General features: G+C 42.3%; 1 protein-coding gene across 11 annotated transcripts in view; it reads left to right on the forward strand.

Moving 5' to 3' along the window:
* Positions 1 to 4,568: 4,568 nt before the first annotated feature.
* The window catches only part of LOC149253377 (uncharacterized), a 323,687-nt gene continuing 303,283 nt past the window's right edge, over positions 4,569 to 24,972 (forward strand). For 4 of the 11 annotated variants that reach the window (XM_089459908.1, XM_089459910.1, XM_089459906.1 and 1 more), the window contains exon 1: positions 4,569 to 4,785. In XM_089459908.1, the coding sequence (XP_089316034.1) occupies positions 4,723 to 4,785 (63 nt within the window). In that variant the 5' untranslated portion in view covers positions 4,569 to 4,722. The remainder of the gene's footprint in view (positions 4,786 to 24,972) is intronic. The other 7 variants (XM_089459904.1, XM_089459912.1, XM_089459911.1 and 4 more) reach the window with 4 other exon arrangements.

Raw genomic sequence — 24,972 nt, forward strand, 5'->3', positions numbered from 1 at the left:
CTTTAAACATATGCAACAATCACATCCTCCTTTGAATCATATGCATCATAGATTGGAGGAGGTTCTTGAACTTGTTCTTCAGGTGAAGGATGTGAATCGTAAACTAGAGCCTCTTTATTAACCTCCTAGTGGGCCTCCTCTTTCTGTGCAACTTCCCATGAATGGGACTGTTGTATTCCTGCATCTCTCGACTCCCCATCGGAGTTATACACATAATTAGAAGGAGAATCATCAAATTCGGTAGAATAAGATCTCTGAGGGTTTGTTTGCAACTCGATGATGTCTCCTTCCTCTCTTTCTTGATCACTGGGTGATGCTTCTTGATGCTAGTATATGTATTCTTGGAGTGGAGCCCCACAAACATCTTCAGCAGGATCATTAACCTCAGAAATATTTTCAACATTGAAATATGCACAACAATCTTCAAACAGAGCATCCAGTGGATATAATCTTTTGCAATAATGATTGAATGCTATGTGAAATCTCTTTAAGGAAGATATGCCACCATGAGGTATTGTTCTGTACCAAACTATAAAATCTTCTTCTAAAGAATACATGAACAATTTCATTTTCACATATTTAAAAACAATACCTCGTTGTTCCATCCATTCACAAAAATCCTTGAGGTGCTGGTCCGACCTTCTATATGTGTTTCCATTGAATATAGGCAAATAAGTATTCTATTCATGAAATGGAGGGACATGATTGGGATAACAAGTGATAGAAAAAAATCCAGTGGAGAAAATCTGTTGGCTAAGAATGCAGGAAGGGCCATTTTGAAAACCCCTTTAGGTGAGTGATCTTAGGTTCAAAGGTAGGGAAATTTTCGGCTGTTTTAGAATCAAAGTGAGTATGAGGCTGCTTGAAAGCTAGGATGATAAAAAAAGATATAGACAGTGGAGTCGCCAGGGTGTTTAAAATAAGATTGAAACAATGGAGTCGTCAAGGTGAGAGATCTTCAACCCACACTTCCCTTGCTCACCTGACAGAGGGAATGTAAAATTTTTTCGTACCCAGGGTAAAATATTCTAATTTGTTCCCCGACAATGGCACTAAAAAGATGTTGTAGCTTTTTTTGTCACCTGCTGCACAATTGCTTCAGGAAATATAGAAGCCTCCTAGAGACAAGCTCTGGGTTGAAATAAGACCAGTGTCTAAGACATCTTAAGAGGAGTGCTTTTGAATATTATGAGTAGGGCTTTCTGTTGCACTTTGATATGTCACGAAGTTTGAAAAAGATAATAGAGGGGCTTGGTTTAATAGTCCTTCATCAAGGTAAACTCAAACAAATACATGGATCTAAATACTTAGGGGGTAAATTAGGCTAATATCAAAGAGAAATGTCTAGTTTTGGTGGCTGACACACAACAATAGGCAGCTTCAATATTGGCGTTGTAGCAAAATGAAGAGGAGGAAAGAAAGGAAGGAATTCGATGCATAGGGCTGGATACAATACAAAATCCTAAGCAACAATGTTCCGACAGAAGTATGGAAGACTGAAGAGGTGGAATGGCAGAAACAGTGGAGCGCTAATTAAGGTCCCAAGATCTATACATCATGAATACATTTGTCACTAATTAGCATAAGTAAATTTGTGCTCATACAGGTACTGTAGGCTATCAAATAACACAAGTAAATTTGTAATTAGTACAGTTACGGTTATTACTTAGTAGCAAATATACAACCATGAATCAGGGTGAAACTGATAGCTTCATTACAATATTTCAGAGGGAGAAAAACATACATGAAGTGATAAACAAAAGGGAAACATACTACACATTACTCTGATTGGAATCACCAAAGAGTTTCATTAATCCTTCAAAATGAGTCCAAATCACCATGGTTGAATAATATTAAATCCAATAGACTTATATTATAAACCTAAGGTATATAAACTCTAAGATAAATATTATAAGCACTAAAATAAACATGGTTGACCATGGTTGATTTTCATTTTCAGACAATCCTTGTCACAATGTGACGTTGGACCATGGTTGAACATGTTTGACCATGACTGATTTTCAAATCGAGAGTCTTTGGTATAACGTGACATTGGACCATGGTTGATTGTCATATTGAGACAATATTTGTCACAATAAGACATTGGACCATGGTTGACTATGATTGAATTCATAAAAAATGGTTGATTATGATTGATATTATAAACCCAAGGGAATAATAAACCCTAGGGATTAATACTAAAAACCCAATGGATTACAAACCTAAAGGAATAATATTAAACCCCATGAATATGAATCTTTAGATCAATAAACCCAATAATAAACCCAGTAAAATCAAATCACCCCTATAAAATAATGAAATGACCTCCATAAAACAATGAAATTTTAAAATAATATTTACAATTGTGAAATGATATTTTAACGTCCACGGGACTAAAAATAGTCCATGGGACTATTAGTTCCATGCTTTTCGTCTTTTTGCAATTCAATCCTTTTCTTGTTTAAATTGATGATGCGTTGGCCCAACTTTCCAACAATCCCCTCGCTGAAAAGACAATGCTAAGAAACCGATGCTAGCATATTCCCATAACTTTCTCTGATGTCTTTGAATGCATCACATTCCAAACAGAAATGTTTTCTCGATTCCACTGCCCCAGACGTGCAAAATGACACACCCGTTCTTCTCAAGTTTCTTTAGGCCTTTTCCACCGTCCTATTTCACACCAAAATTGATGCGAGTTGGTTTTTAATTGAGCAAGAACCTTTGCCCTCCATGGAATGCTAGCTTCAATGAACTCTTTTTGTTGTAGATCACACGTAGGGTTGAATTCCTCAATGTAGTACTTCTTCTTTGTACCCAACTCTTTTCCCCATACCCGTTTATGAAACTTCTCCATAACAAAATCCTTTACCTCCTTTCTATTTGTGGGACAGGCATTGAGGTAGATATTCCATTTTTGCATCCTTATGTAGTTTTATTTCATCCATGTTTTTTTTCTTTCACTTGTGCCTTCATTGAAGATAACATTAGGCCATCTACCTACTCCCATTTGCTCAATTCTTTTTAGATATCTTATGAGCCGAACCATAGCAATTGTTTCGATGGGAGTTGCTCCTGTTTTACTCAACATTCTCTAATAAGATACCAAACTTTTTATTTTGAACTTGCTCATGATCAAGCGTTTTGGATTTTCTCAATTTGTTTCCATTTTGAGACGGGGGTGCTGCTAGCCCACAATTCACACCCATATAGCATCACTGGACAAACTAGGAGTCTAAAAAGCGCTTTAGTCGTTTTCCAATCCCATAACTCTATCTCTCTACATCTGTTTTGAAGAGCATATAATGCTTTCCACCCTCTTAAAATTCTCTTCTTTCTTCAGTCCTCCCAATTAATTTTGTTGAAATCAATCCCGAGGTACTTGTACTCATTTACTTCTTCAAGAATGTTGTCTTCAAAGAAGAACGTATGTTGGCTCTGCTTCCTTTTATTAGAGAAAATCATTATTTTGGTCTTGCTAGTATTGACTTGCATCCCCACTGCTCTACAAAAATGCTTAAGGGCATATAGGTGCATTTGCAATCCATTGGCCGATTTAGAAATCAATACAAGATCATTAGCGTATAAAAGAAGCTTTATCACAAACTCCCCCAACCGAACACCATCTCCACCTTGCAGATTTAGCCACTCTTCCAATTTATCAACATATAAGCCAAAAATAGTAGGAGATAGAGGGCAACCTTGCTTGACTCCAATGTTACTTCTAAAAGTTTCTGAAATACCCGCTGAGGTTCTAATTTTGATTTTCACCTCTTCATAAAGTCTATGGTGAATAGCTCTATAATGCAAAGGAATTTCAAGGTCTTCCATTCTACACCACAACTTATCTCTAGGCACTTGCCTTTTTGAAGTCAACAAAGAAGCAAAATACTTCTTCTTTGTCCTCCCAAACATTTTCAACAATGTGTCTCAACGTGATACCATGATCCACTGTAGAATGCTTCGGCCTAAAACCCACTTGTCCTCTTCCCCTCTTTTCTTTTACTTCTGCCCACTTATTGATTCTATTTTCTACCACGCCGTCGAAAAGCTTTGCAAACAAAGGATTGATCATAATGGTTCTATAGTTGGAAGGATTATTAATGTCTCCACTTTAAAAAAGGGGTATTGCTAGGCTAGTTGTCCAGTCCCTTCAGAATCCTTGTTGAATGATGTTGTTGAATATTTCTATGATGCGCTGTGCAAGAGTGTTCATTACCCATTATAAATCTCTTGGCCCGTTAGACATTGATGCCATTATACCTATCCATAATAGTTTCATGCTAACATTAAAAATATAAATAAAAAATTAAATAATTACAATTTTTATAATCATTTATATTTTTCAGTGCATAAGTAGTTTCTTTCAGCCGAACAGTCCACCCATAAACATTTTTAAAATAAAAGTATTTTTTTCCAAATTCAACTAAAATCCTAATTAAAAAAAAACTTTAAACAATATCGTCAACTAAAAAAATCAATTTATCTATTTTGACTTCTAATAATAAATACATAGAAATTGCACTATTTTTCTGTGTCAACCTAGCAACCCTTCATTTCATAGAAAAGGGGACTGGCCAAACTGTCCACATTATCTTGCCACGTGTTTCATCATACGGATTCATAACCTCTGAACTTCGATGATCTGTCGAATTACATACATGCATATCCTCTTTTCGCGGCAATCAATTGTCTCACCGCTTCAAGAATTGCGAAATTTGAATGCCTGTATGGTTGGATGAAGGTGAATTTGCTAACCGTGGAGGTCTGACGTTGCCGGAAATGGTAGATTCTTCATAACAATATATTAAATTTCCATCTCTCTTTTTTCATATTTTCTTCAAATGCACAACACGATCAGACGGACAAAAAATTATACAACAATTAGCTCGGCTCGAACCTCGTAGCCCAGCAATACAATTTGCGGACCCCAATATTGCACGGGCTCCATTTTTGAACCGTTTTTTTTTCAAATATATTTGGGAAAAGTTTGAGCAGATTACGAATTCAATATGGGCGATTAATGCGTTTGCCCATCAATATGTCTACATTTAACTTTCAGCTCTAAATGCTGTTCTGGCAGCGAAGATGTTAATGCTTAAGCCAAATTAAACATGAAAATGTGCATGCATTTGTTGAATATCCTTGCTAGAAATTTTGACAAACTAATGGACGAGCATGAAAATGTGAATGTATCGTCTAATGCTAATGGACGAGCAAAGTGCTCTTAAATCTCTATCTTGGCAGTAGATTCTTTGAGTGAATTTGCAAGGTTTAGTTAAGATGAGTTTGAACGACTAAATGTCACCTGTTTGAATCTAGCATTTGAAGAGGTGGTTAGAGTATGTTCAATGCTATTGATCAATCTCCCTGGATTTCGTTTGTGCCATTGTCGTTGTTCCCTGATATTTATTATTATATGATGTGATTTGCAATGTCAGAGTTATGGCAGGTTAGGGTGAAGAGATGGCTATGGAGGATATAATGGTGGAAGTTTGAATTTCGGGAGCAATGAATATCTTTTCTTCTACTTCTATTGTATCTGTTTTGTCTGTTACATTTTGAAATTAAAACCGTTGTTATAGAGCGTTCAATAGGTGTGTAAGGTCTGCTGAACTGGGATGCAGGGTGGCATCAACTGAAACACAGGGATGGACAGCAACCCAGTTTACAACATGTCATGCCTGTTGATCCGAATTTGGATCCATAGAATTGCAATTCCATTGATACAAGGTTCTGACTGCCGAGGCTAATATATTCTCTGTCCTCAAACATTGGTGGAAGAGGTTCCAAGTTGTGAAGAGTCCCTGTTGCTGCAAAATCTAGTAGGCCTTGGAGAGGGAAACCCTACGAGGTATAAACTAGACCAAGAGACAACAATGGGGTAGTGCCCCACTGTTACCACGGCCAAAACCCCCTTGCTCTTTGCTGATTTTCACCGATGGGAGGAGTCTCGGTATATGCTAAGGTCACCTAAGATAGATGCTCTAGGTATGATGTATGAGGTAATTTGACTAGACCTACACGAAAAACACAACAATGGCTCAAGGCTCCAATGGGAGGCAACTCACATTTTATGTAGAGGCCTAGGGTTACAAGCATAAGACCTAGGGTTTGAGTAATTTGTTGGAGTGTTGGAATATCCAAAGATCAAGGCCAAGAGAAAAGGTTTCGAATGGTATCAAGGAGCCCCTAAGTTGAAGTAATACAAAACTATGGTTTTCCTCTCAAGGCAAATGACTAGGGCAAGAAAGTTTATGGATGAAATTGAAGTGGATGCCCACCAAAAGGATAGATTTTGTGGCAAATACTGTCTTCTTGATGTTTAGGCTCTCCAATCCCCAAAAATCACCTTGCTTGGGGATTCACACCAAGCCCTATTTTGCAAGCTTGGCCTTAAAGGGGCCGAAATTAGAGAGAAAAAATATGGAATAAAAGAGTGTTTGATCACCAACTATATGGACCAGTCCCTTGTTCCATGGGCAATTGGAGTCTATGATGTGATAGATTTGCCAAAAGTTTAGTAAGGAAGCCAAAATCTTGAAGCCCTAGCACCAAAACCTTGAACAGTTACCTATGCGATGGAAATCAAATTTTCGTGGGAGAGCTAATGAAAGATCACGACTGGGATATTCAATTCACATGTTATGTATGAGTAATGCATGCAATAGTTTATCTAGATAACATTCAATTTATTTTCATCAATTAGAGCACAATAGCATAAACTAGAATCAACAACATTTCATACATTAGACATAGAAAAATAGATCTTCAACAATAATAACACTTACATGATAACATGCAAAAATATTTCATCATTGATTCCAAAGAATGGCTCCAAAGCAAGACATTTTAACTCCAAATGTCAAAGTGCATCAATAGATTTGAATTTATCCCAAGAGAAGGAGGTCGAAATCCAAGAGATGTGATGATGAGATACAACAGTGAACTATTCCTCTACTTATATGAGGAATTCAAATCCTTATTTTAGCCTAATGCACCTAGAAATTATAAAATAATGTGCAAGAAACACTTTAGGTTAGAAGCCGACCTAGTAGCCTATGGAAAACATGATAACTCTCCACACGTGTGAGCCGAAATAGGAGAAGGTGCCAACGTCATGCAAGCATAGGCCCTTCTAGGGCTGACGTTGAAGGCAATGGTTGCCATATTGTATGTAGAAGCCCTCTAAAATCAGCCTCTACGGGTTGTCCCCTAGATCTTTGACATAATTCATCTATGGCCCCAGCTTTGGCTTTGGGGCACAAAAAGTGGTCTCATGGGTCTCCAAGTGGCCAAAATGCCTGTCTTTGCTCCAACATTGGGGGCTTTCAAGGTGCTTCTAGCCCTCCGATGTCTCAATGTGTATACTATCCTCATCTGGGCCCTGGATTGGCTACTGTCCCATCTGATCAGTGCTAAGTTGGCTGGGGGCATGCTGGTCCAGGTACATCATCCCATAAAAGTCAACAATATGGGGCAAAGTGTTGGAACGTTGTGGGTGTTAGAGGTGCTTGTTGATTTTTCCCTGGCAATTTAGATTTAGGCCTATGTCTAAAACATGATCACAAACACACTAAAATGCCACAACACCAAGCACTTTGCACAACGGAAAATGTACAACAACGAATCAATGAAGTACACAAAATTTACACAACTCAAAACTTGCTTGTATTACAACTTTAATACAACAAACATAGAGCTCCCATACCAGGGACCACAACTCTTATAATTAGCCTTGATACAAGGAAAACTAGGGTTTGATGTCAACAACATATGACAATCAATCTACCCTTGAACAAGAACATCTTGACTTACTTGGTCAAGAAGCATTTACACCAGCCCTTTTATTCCACTTGCCCTGAACACCTGGAAGGCCCTTTTCCCCCGATACTTGCAGAGAGTACTGCTGCTCTAATGCCTCTACGACAACTGCTCACAAGGTCCTCTGCACCTTCAGATCTTTTACACATCAACTCATCAAATTCTGCCATCTATCAATGACATTGCTCCTCCAAGATCACTCAACACAAACCAACAAATCTGCGTTCTCAAGTATGACTATGCTGCTCCAAGGTTATAGTACATTAGGCTACATAGCTCTGTCCTCATACAATCATTCTGCTACTCTGAAAGTCACTGTACATGGGCTCAACTAGTCTATGTTGATATAGGGTAGCATCAGATGTGCTCTAGGCCTCAAATTTTGCAGGGAGGCTTGGGCGCATGTATTCCAAAGAACCAAGAAAGCGTTTTGGGAAATTCCACCCAGAAACAATTTTATTAAAATAATTAATATTTTTTAATGGGGCACCTAAGTCTGAACTTAGGAAATTAAAAATATCAATGGGTATTAATCTAATTGTGGGTGTAACTTCTAGAAGAAGACAAGGGTCAAGCTAAAATGATCTTAGCCATTGATTAGCTTTTAATCTGGTTCGTTGAATATCAACGAGAAGATTATTTAAGGAAGCTTGAGGTTCATTTGGAAAACACACCGAGAGATCAAGAGATCGAATTTCTGAAGTGAGTAGTTCTTAGGAGGAAAGTCTAATTGAGTAGATTTCTTGCAGTTGAGGGGCAGGGATAACATTCGGAGAGAAAATGATTTTTCTCAGTCGGAGAATCATCGACAGAGAGAGGCAGAGAGTGATCCAACAATTCTCACACAGAGGTTGACACAGGGGCATAGCAGAGGGTAAGAGAGAGTTTGAAATTTTGCAGCAGTCAGTTTTAGAAACCGGGAGCCAGGGTGTGAGATCGGGAGGTTGAGAGCAGTGACTCTGGGCAACAAATCGATCAGCTGGCTGGGTGACGCAGTGCCTAGAGGGGTTGACGCAGGGACTACATAAGGATTGGGCAGAGGCGGCGCTGGGCCTGCTAGACGCACCTCATCCAATGCTCGGATCAACAGAGATTTTTCTCAGTGATTGTGTGAGGTAATCTCACAAATCTTTCTGCTAGTATTTCTCTCTATAACTGAATAACCCGTGAGGTGTTTAGAGATGTATTTAGAATTTGCTACTGCTTAATAATAACAAACCCTCAGAATTGCTGCACCGCTTTTCCTGCATTGGGGTTTTCAGGGGACATTTCTCCAAAAACAACGATGTTATTTGTGTTGTATTTTCTTTCTTTCTCAGTCTCTTGTTTCTGCATAATATTTAATTAAGTGAAGGCTGTGGTGTATATGCTTCGATGTTTGTTGTAGGAAACTGCAAATAATTTGGTTGATTAATTTAACAAATAGAAGAAACATTATCAATTGTTGTAGTATGGATTCTGGGTGAGGAATTTTCACATGGTACCAAAGTTGCAGGTGAAGCAAGAAGAACAATGCTAGAGAACCCAACGCTGAGCAGAAGAGGGAGATCGAAAAGTTGCAGGAGGCCCCAGACCGAAACCCCAGAGGGTTTGCGCAGTTCTAGCCGGAGGGTTGAAATTACGAGGTAGTGTCTCTCCGAGTGAGTCGACGGAGAGAAGGGCTTACAGATCGATTTTTTGCTAGGGCAGAGGGAACAGCGTTGAAGCCTTAATGTGAGGAGCGCTGGTGGGATGCAGATTTTTCTACAAGCAGTTTGCTGGGCAGAAGATCGTCAGAAGAGAGAAGAGAAGCACGACCGAGGGAATTTCTTCCTCAGAGATTTCGTAGCCAAGGAATTCAAATTCTCTAGAGCTGAGTAGCAGCAAGGGGCAATAGCTTTACTAGCTCCAGCAGGGAGTGCATAGGCTAGCCCAGCAACAACGTAGAGGAGAGAGGAGATTTTCGACATTTTGTGGCAAAAATGGTATCCAGTGGCTTGAGGGATCAAGACAAGATGGACAGAGCATCCAACTATGTCATCTGGAAGGCTAGAATGTCTTTCCTTCTAGATGAGCATGGCCTCAAGACATATGTTGATAGCATGGTGGCTGTGCCTGCAGATGTAGATCCGTTGAAGAAGTATCGAGCTGAGATGGAAAAGGAAAAAAATGATCCTTGACAGGGTAAAAGATAATGTGGTCTGTCACATCGGTAGCAGAGGGATTGCTAAGGAGATTTGGGACACTTTGCCTATGTTATATTAGGGATATTTCGAGTAACGGAAGATGTACTTGGAGCAGAAGCTGCAATCTGCTTAGATGTAGAAGGGGGAGCGTGTGGATCCATTCCTCACGAAGCTTAAGGAGACCCGTGATGAATTGTCTGCTGCAGGGCATACACCTCAGGATTCAGAGTTGGATAGACTGGCCCTCAATTCTGTCTCAGATGAGTGACAAGTCTTTGTCCAGAGTATCATGGGCAGAGCAGCATTGCCGAATTGGGATGAGATGTGGGCAGCTGTAAATCAAGAGGAGCTGAGGAGAGACTTAGTCAAGGTTAAACTTGACAGAAGCAACAGTAGTGGGTTGATGCCTAAGGAGGAGGAGGAGAATGCAACCCTTGCATCGAAGGGACAGTAGGAGCAGCGGAGACGTAAGAAGGATGTCTCAAAGATCAAGTATTTCAGGTGTGGTGAGATGGGTCAGTATGTTACACAGTGTACTCTCAGGAAGAAGGACAAGGATGAGAAACACAACTCGAAGGCCATGCCTGCAAAGATCAAGGAAGAGGAGTTTCCATGACAATAGAGATACCTCAAGGAGGGAGGTGGCCTGATTTGGAGGTGTAGTTCGAAAGAGCTACAGATGGGCAGGATCCTTGAGGAGTTCACCTCTAGGATCATTTCCTTCCTATAGGAGCCCAGATCAGAAGTAGTAGGATGGACTAGTGTCAGATTGTGCTGAGGAGTGTCGTAGGGACAATTGCAGTGGCTAGGAGCGCCAGACACTGAACAACGTAGAGCAAAGTTGGCAACAATGCAGATGGCACAGAGCATAGGTCAACAATAGTGCAGTAGATTCTGAGGGTCAATGGAGAGACTAGCAGCAGTTAGGCTTCGGTATTCACGTGGTATCATACTGAACACAATTAGTTCAATAATTTTGGATGTTTTTCCGTTGCTGATAGAGTAGCAGCAACAATTTGCAATGGCAGTGCTAACAGCAACATAGATGCAACATTTGAGAGGGAGTTGTAGTAGTAATGCAGTGTTGACAGTGGCACTGTCAGCAGCAGTACAGTTGTAGCAACAACGCAGTAGTTGGTGGACAACATGTCAGACATCAGCAACGTAGTGGTTGGTGAACAACACGTCAGAGATCAACAACGCATAGGACGATGCTTCAGAGTCAGAGCAATATGCAGTAGCGTATATTGCTAGAGCACATTCCTCGCTAAGAGGGAGTGTTTATTTGGGGTAGCGTTGGATGTGCTCTAGGCCTCAAATTTTGTAGGGAGGCTTGGGCACATGTATTCCAAAGAACCCAGAAAGCATTTTGGGAAATTCCACCCAGAATTTTTTTTATTAAAATAAATAATATTTTTTAATGGGCACCTAAGTCTAAACTTAGGAAATTAAAAATATTAATGGGTAATAATCTAATTGTGGGTGTAACTTCTACTAAAAGACGAGGATCAAGATAAAATGATCATAGCCATTGATTAGCTTTTAATCTGGGCCATTGATCAAGCTAAAATGATCTTAGCCATTGATTAGCTTTGAATGTCAACGAGAAGATTATTTGAGGAAGTTTGAGGGTCATTTGGAAAACACACCGAGAGATAAAGAGATCGAATTTTTGAAGTGAGAAGTTCTCAGGAGGAAATTCTGATCGAGTAGATTTCTTGCAGTTGAGGGGCAGGGATAGCATCCGGAGAGAGAGAGATTTTTCTCAGCCGGAGAATCATCAACAGAGAGAGGCAGAGAGTGATCCAGCAGGTCTCATGCAGAGGCCGACGTAGGGCCACGTAGAGGCAACAAAGAGTGAGAGAGTGAAATTTTGCAGCAGAGTCAGTTTCAGAAGCTGGGAGCCGAGGTGTGAGATCGGGAGGCTGAGAGAAGTGACTCCGGTCAACCAATGGATCAGTTGGATGGGTGACGCAGTGCCTAGAGGGGTTGACGCAGGGATTGCGTAAGGACTGCACAGCGGCAGCGCAGGGCTTGCTAGAGGCACCTCATCAAGTGTTTGGATCAACTGGGATTTTTCTAAGTGATTGTGTGAGGTAATCTCACACATCTTTCTGTCAGTATTTCTCTCTCTGTAACTGAATAACCCGTGAGGTATTCAGAGATGTATTCAAAATTTTCTACTGCTTAGTAATAATAAACCCTTAGAACTGCTGCACTGATTTTCCCGCATTAGGTTTTTCCAGGGACATTTGTCCAAAAACAATGGTGTCCTTTGTGTTGTATTTTCTTTCTTTCTCAGTCTCTTGTTTCCTGCATAATATTTAATTAAGTGAAGGCTGTAGTATATATGTTTCGATATTTTCCATAGGAAATTGCAAATAATTTGGTTGATTAATTTAACAAATAGAAGAAACATTATTAGTTGCTGCAGTAGGGATTCCAGTTGAGTAATTTTCACAGTTTATGCTTTAACAGTTCCCTTGCTGCTCCAAGATGACTGAACTTAGGGTTTTCATTGAACAATCCTCATAACAATAACTCAACAACTCACGAGTTATTGTACTTAGGCACCCAACATGTTGTCCTAATCCTTCTTGTAGAGAAAACTTCAACCACACATCACCTACAACACTCTTCTCTAGTGAATTTTTCCTTCTACCTTCACTTCATGATAACTCTTCACTTATGTCTCAACTTCGCAATTCTGTTCACAACTGAGGGTAACTTTGGCTCTTTCTAAGGTTAGTCTATACTAGCGAATAGACTGAGGTTCTGCGGCCTAGAGGCAAGACAAATGTCTTGTCACCACCTTTAGGGTCTCGACCCTCTCTTTCAAGCACTGTAAACAAGAACGAACATAATGAGACTTTAGGGCAGAACTCAGATGGTTGTTTGTGTATAGAAGTAGCCCTAATTAGGGCACAAACAACACAGAGAAGTGACCTCACAACAAACCTTCTCAAGGGCAGAAATCTCGTTGAGGATGGGGTCCTACTCCTGGGAAAACTTGGCCATCAAACAGACTTGAGATAAACCATTACATGCTCCCATTTTGCCCCTCCTTAAGGCCTACGACTTATTGAGGTAACTTGCATCCTTCTTGGACAAAAAACACTTGAGAAGATGCTTTCTTGGATGATCGAATGAGCTCAATCTTATCTCCTTTATAAGTGTTCTTAGTGGAGTCCATTAGCTACTAACAGTCACCACTTTTGCCCAAGTCGACCTAAGCAAATCATGTTCAAACAAAAATATCATAAGAGATAAAATTTCTCTCATTTGTTTTCACCCACTCTATTTTAGCCCTAGGTGCTTCTTAGCCCATCAAGAGTGCCCCTCATGCATCCAATGAATAAACAATGATTTTCCTCTTTGGTCATTCACCCACAACTCTAGGTACAAAGCCCACTTCAAAACCACATTTTTGTGGGTCAACTCCTCATAGACTTAGTACCTCAGGGATTGTGGGAGTACCTCCCAAGCTACACATTTCAACACTGCCCAAGGATGCCAGTGATGCTTTGTAACTGTTTGGAGTCCCATGGCTCTCAACGCTTGTAATATCCCCAATTTTCTAAGTATTAAGGAGGCTCACCAATTTTGACTTAATTTTGGTGTTAGCATGCATTTTTGGAGGTTTGACTTAGGAGATGGGAAAAATTAAAATTTTGGTGGATGTGGGGGTCACCCACAAGGAATACACACCCCTTGGAAGAGTACGCACTTGGGGGAGAGAGAGAATGGAGGGAAAATTTAGGCTAGTGGAGTTTGGGCCCCACCAAGGGAAAATGAGGCAGCAAGCTTAAATAGGAGGTGAGGGCCATTGTTTGGGGCTTTTTGTCAATTTTACATCTGAACTCTGTTGAAGTTTCTAAGTCTATCCATTAGAAACCCTTCATGTACTTTACTGATTTATTCCTACCTACTTGTTCTGTTAATTATCAAGTTATTTACCATGTAAATACTGGAAATAAATACAAGTACATGCTTAACACATTACAGAATCAACCGAAGGAAACAGAAACAAGCACACAAGTGACACCGTTGTTTTTGGACTAATGTCCTCAGAAAAACCAAATGCGGGAAAACAAATGCAACGATCTGAGGGTTTGATTTATTAAGCAGTTTCAGAATACAATCTGGGTGCCAAACCCGGCTCACCCAACAGAGAAAAATCTCGGCAGTAGTACCTCTCTACTTGGAAGTAGATATTCTGGCTGAAACCCCGGATAAACCCTCCGACAGCTCCACAGCTCCAATCTGCTCGACGAAACCCCAACGTCAACCTCTAGGGGCCGCGTTAGCTCTTCTCTGGCCCAGCGTTAGCCCAACATCACTCTGGCTTGGCCTGCATCAGCCTTTGGAGGCACTGCGTCAGTCCTCTGGGCCTCTGCATCATTCACGTTGGCCCTCTGAGGCACTACACAGCTCCTGGCTGGCTCTGCGTGAGCCCTGGCTGGCTCTGTGTGAACCCTTGGCTAGTTCTGCATCCATCTCTTAAGCTATTGCACTGATCCTCCTGGTACTATCTCTGCCTCTATGCTTCTGTATTCACTGCCCCTTAGCTGCAACCCTGATCACTCTCTCAACTTTCTCAGCAAACCCAGCCCCAGAAAGTCGAAATCTTGATCTCTTGGTGTGTTCTCCAAGTGACCCTCAAGCCTCCTCTTATACTTTTCTCGTTGACAAATCAACGGCCGAGATTAAGTCCCTAATCAATGACTAAGATTAGATCTGGCTTGATCCATGACTTTTGGACCATTCTAACACAGTTTTATATTAATTCACATTAATATTTTATTTTCTCTAAGTTTAGACTTAGGGACTCCATTAAAAATATTAATTATTTTAATATCTCCCAAATTGTTTAGAATCTGCCCAAACCCTTTCTAGGTATTGGAGATCTCATGTGCCTTAGCCTCTCCACCAATTTTCATGGCTAGAGCACATCCAATGCTACCCCAAATCAACACTCCCTCTTAGCGAGGACTGTGCTCTAGTAATACTCCTCACTGAGCATCACCCTGATCATCTAGCATCGGTCCCTGTGCTGATGCTAGGCCTGCTGCCCAACATCCTCTGCACTGCTGCATCCTGTACTACTACCCATGGCCCTGCCACTGCCACTACTGCATTTGTACTGGAACTCCCTCTGTATCTGTGCTGCTGCCCATAGACCTGCCATTACCACCGCTGCATCTGCACTACAATCCCTCTCATCATGCTGCATCATGCTGCCCATAGCACTACCACTGCTAACTGCTGCACTGCAACTCAGTTACCGAGAAGTAAGTAACTGATCTCCCAACTTTGAAATCTATGTCAGGCTAGAGACACCCTCGATGCTGAAACTCCCTTTGTTGTTGACAAGTGCTCCCACTCTAACCTCTGCGTTGCTGCAACAACTCCATGCATCTCACACCGTTGCACACCTCTCTGTGCCATCTTGCATTGGTGCAACACTCCTGTGCTTCTCGCACTGCTGCCTCACACTGTCCTGGGAATCCTGCACTGTAGCTCCCTCTATCGCTCCATCCGCATCCGTCTCTACTGACATCGCCAGTACTGCTACTCCTTTTCAGGGCTCCCGTAGCAAGGTCTAATCCAAGAGGTTGGGCACCTCGAGGATCCTGCCCCTCATCGCCCGTAGTCCGTCTGACTACAGCTCGATGTGTCCCCACTTCCACTCAAGTGGTGTGTGTGCACTCATGGCACAGTCATCATCTGTCTCCACTTCCTTCTTTGCCCTTGCTGGCGCAACCTTGGTCTCAGAGACCTCTCCCTTGCTCTTCTTCCTTGGACATTGGGTCGCATAATGACCCAACTCCCCATAGTGGAAGAATTTGACCTTGGAGAGGTCCTTCTTCCGTTTCTCCTGCTTTCCCTCAGATGCTAGGGCAGCGTCCACCTCCTCCTCCTTCTTGATTCTGATCCCCTTGCCGCTTCTTCCCGCTTTGCTCAGCCTTCTGATCTATGGGCTTTCCTCCCAATCTGGAAGGTTCGCCTTGCCCAGTATGCTCTGGACAAACACCTTCTAGTCTTCTGAGACTGCGTTTAGGGCTGTTCTCACCATCAATTCTTGATCCGTCGTGGCCCCTATGGAAGTTAGTTGATCCTGGATCTCCTTCAATCGACTGAGGACGGGGTCGATCTGTTCTCCCTTCTACATCTGGTATGATCGTAGCTGATTTTCTAGTAACATACTTCTCTGCATAGAGGTATGTTGGTACAATTTCTTTAGGGCCTCCCACATCTCATTTGTTATGTCCTTTTTGGCAATATGTGGTACTACATGGTCTTTGACCCCATCAAGAATGATGCTCTTGGCCCTCGCCATTGCCTCCTTGTACTTGTCGTTATCAGCTGGGTCAACTGGGATAGCTATTGTCCTCAAGGTCAAGTGCTTGACACGATTCCCAATCTAGAACGGATAGGATTATGGCCTTCCAGACTACGAAGTTTGAGGCTCCGTCTAGTCTGCCCTGGTCTCTTTCCCCGTTCACTGCCATCTCGCTGCTCCTTTACTTCCCTCTTGGAATTTCTCGGTTTGACTCCCTCTGAGCCTCGATTTCCCTCCTGGAAACCCTTCTGCCAATGTCGAGATACCCCCACTCCGATCGCTAGTGCAGCTGCACCATTGATCCGGATTTCTCGGCTAGAAATCCTCGGCAGCAACTCCCTCCTCGGCCTTGCCCTGTTAGGTACTGTTATGACTACAGTGCCCCACCAGCTCCACTCTGCAACTTACCCACAACCTCCTAAATCCCAACAAACTGAAGGTTAGAGCTCCTAGGCTCTCTGCAATCCTGACACCGGAAAATCAACTTCCTCAGCCCTCCTAGCCTCTGCATGGCTTTGCATGAGCTTTTCTTTGCCTCCCTCAGCCTCTGCGCTGCCTCTTTTTGTCTCGAACTGGATGATGCAGGCACTGCGTCACCCCTTCCTTGCTACTTCGCTGCTAGGAACAACTTCTGTCACTCGGGACAATTGTTTTTTGCTATTGCTGCTCTGCTCGGCTGATGTCCATAGTTCTCTTGTGATCTGTAACCACGCTCTGATACCATGTTGAAATTTCTAATTCTATCTGTTAGAAACCCTTCATGTACTTTACTGATTTATTCCTACCTACTTGTTCTGTTAATTAACAAGTTATTTACCATGTAAACACTGAAAAATACAAGTACATGATCAACACATTACAGATCATCAACTGAAGGAAACAGAAACAAGCACACAAGTGACACCTTTGTTTTTGGACTAATGTCCCCGGAAAAACCCAATGCGGGAAAACCGGTGCAACTATCTGAGGGTTTGATTTATTAAGCAGTTTCAGAATACAATCTGGGTGCCAAATCCGACTCACCCAACAGAGAAAAATCTCGGCAGTAGTACCTCTCTACTCGGAAGCAAATATTCCGGTTGAAACCCCGGATAAACACTCCGACAGCTCCACAACTCCAATCTGCCCCACGAAACCCCAACATTAGCCTCTAGGGATTGCGTTAGCTTTTCTCTGGCCTAGCGTTAGCCTAACGTCCCTCTGGCTTGGCCTACGTCAGCGTTTGGAGGCATTGCATCAGTCCTCTGGGCCTCTGCGTCACTCACGCTGGCCCTCTGAGGCATTGCGCAGCTCTTGGCTGGCTCTGTGTGAGCCCTGGCTAGCTCTGCTTGAACCCTTGGCTGGTTCTGTGTCCCTCTCTCCGGCTACTGCGCTGATCCTCCCAGTGCTATCTCTGCCTCTTTGCCTCTGTATTCACTGCCCCTCAGCTGCAACTCTGATCACATTCTCAACTTTCTCAGCAAACCTAGCCCCAGAAAGTCGAAATCTTGATCTCTTGGTGTGTTCTCCAATGACCCTCAAGCCTCCTCTTATACTTTTCTCGTTGACAAATCAACGATCGAGATTAAGTCCCTAATCAATGACTAAGATTAGATCTGGTTGGATCCATGACTTTTGGACCATTCTAACACAGTTTTATATTAATTCACATTAATATTTTATTTTCTCTAAGTTTAGACTTAGGGACTCCATTAAAAATATTAATTATTTTAATATCTCCCAAACTGTTTAGAATCTGCCCAAACCCTTTCTGGGTATTGGAGATGTCGTGTGTCTTAGCTTCTCCACCAATTTTCGTGGCTAGAACACATCCGATGCTACCCCAAATCAACAAACTGAACCGTTTGCTTGAGCTTCTTAGCTAGGTGAACAAGTGCTTCTTAGCAAAAGGAGATTTCTAGGCAGAGATCTCAACTCACTTTGGTGTACTTAGAGTGCCACCCTAGGGGAGTCACTTGATACTTTTGGAGTCATTTTGGAGCAAGGGATAAGAGGTTACTTCCACTTCTGCGCAACACAAGGACGCTGGAGGAAAATTCGTGCCACTTGAGGGGACCATCTGTGGAGCAGTTCCTTTGCTGAGAATTTTAGGGCTGCCTTGGAGCATCATTTGTAGGAGATTTGGGGTGATTTGGAGGTCGGGAAGTGAGGAATATTTCTAGGCCAAATATTGGCATTCCAAGGCTTGCGCAGTTTCTAGACAGAGGGACACATAGGGCATAGGAGCAACATGATTTGTGGGTTTGGTGGCTAGAGAATTTAATGGAGAATTTGGGTGGAACTTGCAAGAAAATTTGGGAGCTTTTCTGGAGAATTGGAGGAGTAGCAACAACACATTCCCAGACAGTGCGTTTAGCCAGTTGAATTGGAAATTCACACTTTTTGTGGGTTTTCTAGTGGTGGGGTTTGGGACCAATTCCTTTCTGGGTCTTGTGGGGAAAATTTAGTGGAGGCACCAGCTGCATTTTCAGAGGATTCCGAGCATTGGAGTGGCAGAAAACTCCATTTCTAATTTGCAGCAGTGACAAAGAATTTTTGGGTTAGTGCAAAATTTTGTGGGCATCTTCCTTGGAGCTGGAACCATCATTCTACCACCTGGGTTTGCCTTAGCTTGCTGTTGCAAGCCCAGGTTCCTTTTCTCCTCATCTATATTGTACTTTTGTGCCCAAATTTTTAATAAAAGAAGTAAATTTGGTGTTGATAATTGTGTTACTAGTTATTTGTGGTGTAATTGCAATTTTGTGAGTTGTTTCAAGTTGCATGCTTCTGTTATTTACTGTTAATTCCATTTAGGAATATTACAGTGGTATCAGAGCATGTTCTTGGCCAGTGTGGGGAGATAAAAGCAGAGAATGCCACCTAGGTATCAAGGAGTTGTATTTCAGAGGGGCCGAGGTAGAGGAAGAGGTAGAGGACGTGGCAGAGAAGGAGGGCAAGACCCTTTTTCAGATACTGAGTTGGACAATTGTAGGGAGCACATGGAGACCAATTACGGTCCGAAACAACCCAGACAATGGGGCAAAATCAAATTTTAGAGGAGATGTTGAGGACAAATTAGCATATGTTGAGGCATGGTCAACTTATGATGGACATGATGTAGCAGGTGATGGGTCTACATGTGAATGACAGGCAAGAGGCAGAGCCTCAAGGTGATGGGGGTTCCAGAGCAGGGGGAGGAAGTTGTACACTTGAGCGTACATATCAGCCACCTCACACCCCTCTGCGTGGCCAAGCAGGCTGTCCTACAATGCCCCATTTTGTGGATGAGCCTGAGCGGGAGAGAGAGCCCGATCTGGTTGCAGATTTGGTGAATTTAGTTGCCTCAGGTATTGACGAGTATGAGGGGCTTGACCCAAGGATCCAAAGAGTGATGTCCTTTGGGGAGTACATCCACCTCAAGGAGAGGCGTACCACTGGAGCTGGGACGCATTATAGAGGGGGGCAGTCTAGTCAGGAGGTTTAGAAGATAGTCGGGAAGGTCAAACTTCCCAACTATGATGGGTTAGCCAAAAATTCGGCTAGAGCATGGGTGCAGAAGTTAGAAACTTACCTCCACTTGAATCCCATGCGAGAGACAAATGCTATTTGGTTTGCTACCTTGCACCTAGAGGGGGATGCCCAAGAGTGGTGGTACCATGGTCTAATCTCACTTGGGCACATTCATATTACCTCCTACATCGAGTTCACCAGGTGTCTGATTGAAAATTTTGATAGGAAATACACCGAGCCACATTTTAGGGAGTTGGCCCGCTTGAGGTAGATAGGCAGTGCAAACGCTTACATCTCATAGTTCTAGAGGCTGGTCGTGATGGTGACAGTTGATTATGCTATTTTTAGAGGGGTTATCCAATCCCTTGTATGGATGGGTGAGGGCCTGCAAGCCCACTTCGTTGATGGACGCTATTTCCAGGACCTGGCACATGATTGAAGCAGTGCCCAAGACCAGGGTCCCAGTACCCACTAGACTGTTGGTTCCTTAAGGGAACAAAGACACTCATCAACCTAAGAGGGAAGTTGGACATGGCCAGTTGGATGATGAGATTAGGAGGGACCTTCGGAAGAGGAAGCTATGCTTCACATGCCAGGAGCCTTGGGCACCAGGGCACAAGTGCACCAAGGGAAAGGCCCACTACAATGAGGTGTACTCAGATAGTGAGCTGGAGGAGGAGGCTGAGAAGGAGGCAGACCATGAAGATGAGGGGCCATAGTTTGCAGGAGGAGCACCACCACCACCTGAGGGAGGAGGACCATTCACTCCATCTAGGGGCGTTCTGGCTTCACTTGGGGAGTTTTGAAGTACTTGACACTTTAGATCAAGGGCATAGTTCAGGGTAGTGTGTGTCAGTGCTAGTGGATAGTGGGGCCACAACTTCATTGATGCTTAGATGGTGGAGTGAAGGGGATACATAACGAGACATTTAAGGGGTTCTCGATGTTAGTGCCAAGAAATCAGACAATGTAGTGCATGAGAAATGTTCCCAACTTGACTCCGACTATGGGGAACTGTTCCGTCACTGACCACTTTGTTGTAGACATTCCAGACACCAACATGGTGATGGGTGTCCAATGGTTATATTCTTTGGGACGAGTTACCACGGATTAGCGAAAGCTAGAGATGGAGTTCATGGGCCCTGATGGGAAGCTAGTAGGGTTGAGGGGGTATGCACTCCTAGCCACCTTAGACGGTATCCGCCCATCAAATGGAGGTAGACTTGTAGTGTGGAGAAATTGAGTGGGTTGTGGAGCTTAGGATTTCAAAGACAGGGGCTGAGGAATGTCCGGTACATCCATACATCATTGCGTTGTTGGAGAAGCATCAAGTGGTTTTTGGGGAGATCCCTCTAGGCAGGGAACTAGATCGGGGGTTTGTGCACACCATTGAGTTGGAGGAGGGGGTGCACAATGTTATCAATACCTCGTATAGGCACCCCAAGGCCTGCCGAGACGAGATTGAGAAGGTCATCTTGGAGCTGTGGGTGTTGGGGCATATTAAGCCTAGTACTAGCACTTTTGCTTCATCAGTGGTACTGGTGAAGAAAAAAGGTGGGGTCTCTTCATATGTGCATCGACTACCGTGCCTTGAACAAGAAGGCGTTGAAGAACTGGTACCCCATACACTGGATAGACGAGTTGATGGATGAGCTTAGAGGAGCCAAGTACTTCTCTAAGATAGAATTGCACTCAGTGTACCGTCAAATCAAGGTGTGTGAGCAGGATATTCCGAAGACGACATTCAGATGCCATTATGGACACTTTGAGTTTCTGGTGATGCCTTTCGGACTCACTAACGCCCTCGCCACATTTCAGTCTTGCATGAACCACGTGTTCTGCAAGCATCTGCGCAGGTTCGTCTTAGTGTTCTTCGATGACATACTTATATACAATAAGACATGGGAGGAGCACCTGCAACACTTGGAACATGTTGATGAGCCCCAATATTGCAACAAAAACGCTGCAACTCCCAAGGCTACCAACTTAAAGTATCAACCCAGGGTTCATACAAACTTAAGAGGTATTGACACTATATGTGCAACATACAATGTGTCATTCTTTCGTTGATCTGATGTAATGGAGTGAATGTCATGAAATCAAAGACTAAACTAATTGGATAAATGGAAATGTTACTCTATTTGCAAGAAATGGAAATGCTACTTGCTCAAATGTAAATGCAACAATGTGAATCATTAATGTAATTGTAGAATGTGAAGAGTTGCTTTGAAAAGAAACTAATCCTATTCAAGAACAATAATTTTATAATCGAAATCCTAAGAGCACGAATTCATAGATATAGGCCTAATCTACTTTGTAAAAAGGCAAGTCTTAAGTGGTGTTTATTCTTCCCCAATCACGGATTCAAAGCCTTGTGGTCATGATTCAATCCTAAGAGACAAAAACGAAGCTTTTGGAACAAATCTGGTCACGTGCTACAGGAGTGCTACAGGAGGTGTTACAGGAGGAGATAACTTGCCGAATGCCCAAGTAAATCAAATGCAAAAGGGATGGGCAAATTCTTGTTATTAAGTAGGATGTCTTCACACTCCATTAAAGTGGAATCACTCCAAAATATGTGTGTTAACACATGCTAAAAAATAACAAAAAATTACTACTCTAAAAATCAGAAATTCAAGAACTAGTGAGCTAGTTAACTTACCAAATTCCTAACCTAATCAAGTGAAAATTCTATTGGGTAAATTTTGTTATTAACTTGAATGCTTTTATGATCCAATGCATGTGGAATCAACTCGAATGAAGCTCATTAACACATTCTAAAAAGTAGCAGAAAATTACTACTATTTTGCTACAAGGGACTTCTAGAAATTCTAGATTTGTGAACTAGTAGACCAATCCAAGTAACTCAATGATGAATATGACTTTTCAAAGTTGTTCTAAGGATGCATCATGCTTGTGAATCTGTAAATAACTTGCAAAACAACTCACTTCAATCATTTAACCAATATAACCTACAAAAAAGAAGCATGAATAATAAATGAAAAAATAAGAGATGCAAGTGAAAAAGACATTCAAACGACATAAATAAATTATACAAGACAGCTCTTAGGCTCCTGGGATGGCCAAGCCCTGTGAAAATTCCTACTACTGAAGGAACCCGTTCTGCAGCGAATCTGAATCTACTTCACCTACTTGATTTTTTAAATTACATTTATCAAGTTTTTCCTCTGAATACTAAAGCAAATTACTTCTGCAACCTACACTAATTAAATATTTGATCTCATGAAACAAAAAACAGAGCAAAGAACAAGATACATAAGACACACTTATTTTAGGACACAATAGTCCCCGGAAAAACCCAATGCGGGAAAACCGGTGCATTATTATTATGCAAGAGAAATCTCTGAATACAAATTGAGGATGCACATCTAGCAACCATTTACAGAGAAAACATTGGCAAAAAATATGAGTGAGTTTTACCTCACTTCACCTGGTAGAATTCCGGCTGATTCGGTACAACACTGGCTAACCCCGACTATTTCTGCGTTAGCCTTTCAGGCTCTGCGCTAGCCCTGTGTTACCTTCTCTGCCCTCTGCGTCAGCTCTTCTGGTTGTTCCGATAGTTCCTGACAGTTATGGCTGTTCTAGCAGTTCTGGATTTTGCGTGACATGCAACTTTTATGCATCAGCTCTCCTAGCTACTGTGCTACCTTTGCGTAAGCTTTCCCGACGATTCCGGCAGTTTCCAATAGTTTCGACTATTTCGGTAGTTCTGGATTCTGCATGACAGAGAGCTTTTCTGCGTCAGCTCTCTCGGCTTATGTGCCGCCTCTTTGCAAGCTCTCTCCACCTCTCTATCAGTGTTCTTCGGAAAGTCCTGCTCTCGGATTCTCACTACCCCTCTACTGCAAGATATCCCCAATTGATTTCCCTTCTGAGAACTTCTCACCTCAGAAAATCGATTTCCTCAATCTCTCTGTGTGTGCTTCCAAATGAACCCTAAGCCTCCATTTTAAACTTTTCCCGTTGAGTCTTCAACAACTGAGATTAAGTTTAATCAACGATTAAGATTAAAACATGACTTGATCTGCGTTCTAGATCATTCTCACCCATATTTTGATTAATACCCATTAATATTTTAATTTTCCTAAGTTTAGACTTAGGAACCCCATTAAAAATATTAATTATTTTAATAAAATACAATCCGGGTGGAATTTCACCAAACGGTTTCTAGGTTCTTTAGAACTCATGTGCCTTAGCCTCTCCAACAATTTTCAAAGCTAGAGCACTTTTGATGCTACCAAAAACTAACACTCCCTCTTAGCGAGGAAAGTGCTCTAGCAACAATGTCTCCACCTGCATGTTGCTCTGTTTCTGAAGCACCTCCTATGTGCAATGCTATTGCTACCAACACTATGCTGTTGCTGCTATTGTACTGTGTTGAAATTTCTAAATCTATCCGTTAGAAATTTAATCTGTATTCTGCTGGTTTATTTCTTCTACTTATTAAATTCGAACAAGTTATTTAAATCATATAAATAACGAAATAAACACAATACAGTCTCAACATCTACAGATCATCAGCTGAAAGAAAACAAACACACAAGTGACACCGTTATTTTTGGACAAATGTCCCCAGAAAAACCCAATGCGGGAAAACCGGTGCAGTTATTCTGAGGGTTTATTATTATGTAGTATTTCCTTCAGTACAACTGGGTGCCTAACTGGCTCACCCGACAGAGAAAAAAATAACTGGCAACAATACCTCTCTATTCGGAAACGGGTATTCAGAGAACCTGTCCCACTAACCCTCTCCAATGACTCTGAAGCACTGCGCTGGCCCTTCTGGCCTCTGCGTCAACCCCAAACTCCTTTGCGTCCGCCCTCTAAGGCACTGCGCAGCCTCTGGGACCCTCTGTGTCACTCCAGCTGCTCTCTGCGTGGATGACGTAGTCCCTCAAGCCTCTACGCTGTCTCTGTTGGGCTTTGCATGGCCTGCTCTGGCTGCTGCTCTCTCTCTCTGCCTCTACGTTGGTCTCTTGGCACTGCCTCTGCCTCTCTGTCTAGTACTCATTGCCCCTCGTTGCTGATCACTGATTCGACTTTGCTTAGCTACCCCGCTCTAGCAAATCGAATGACTGATCACTCTGGTGTATTCTCCAATTGATCCTCAAACCTCCTCTTATACTT

Source organism: Pinus tabuliformis, chromosome 7 (assembly GCF_031772625.1).
Source record: "Pinus tabuliformis cultivar Carrire ecotype Pingquan chromosome 7, CPIR1, whole genome shotgun sequence".
In the NCBI taxonomy this organism is placed as follows: Eukaryota; Viridiplantae; Streptophyta; class Pinopsida; order Pinales; family Pinaceae; genus Pinus; species Pinus tabuliformis.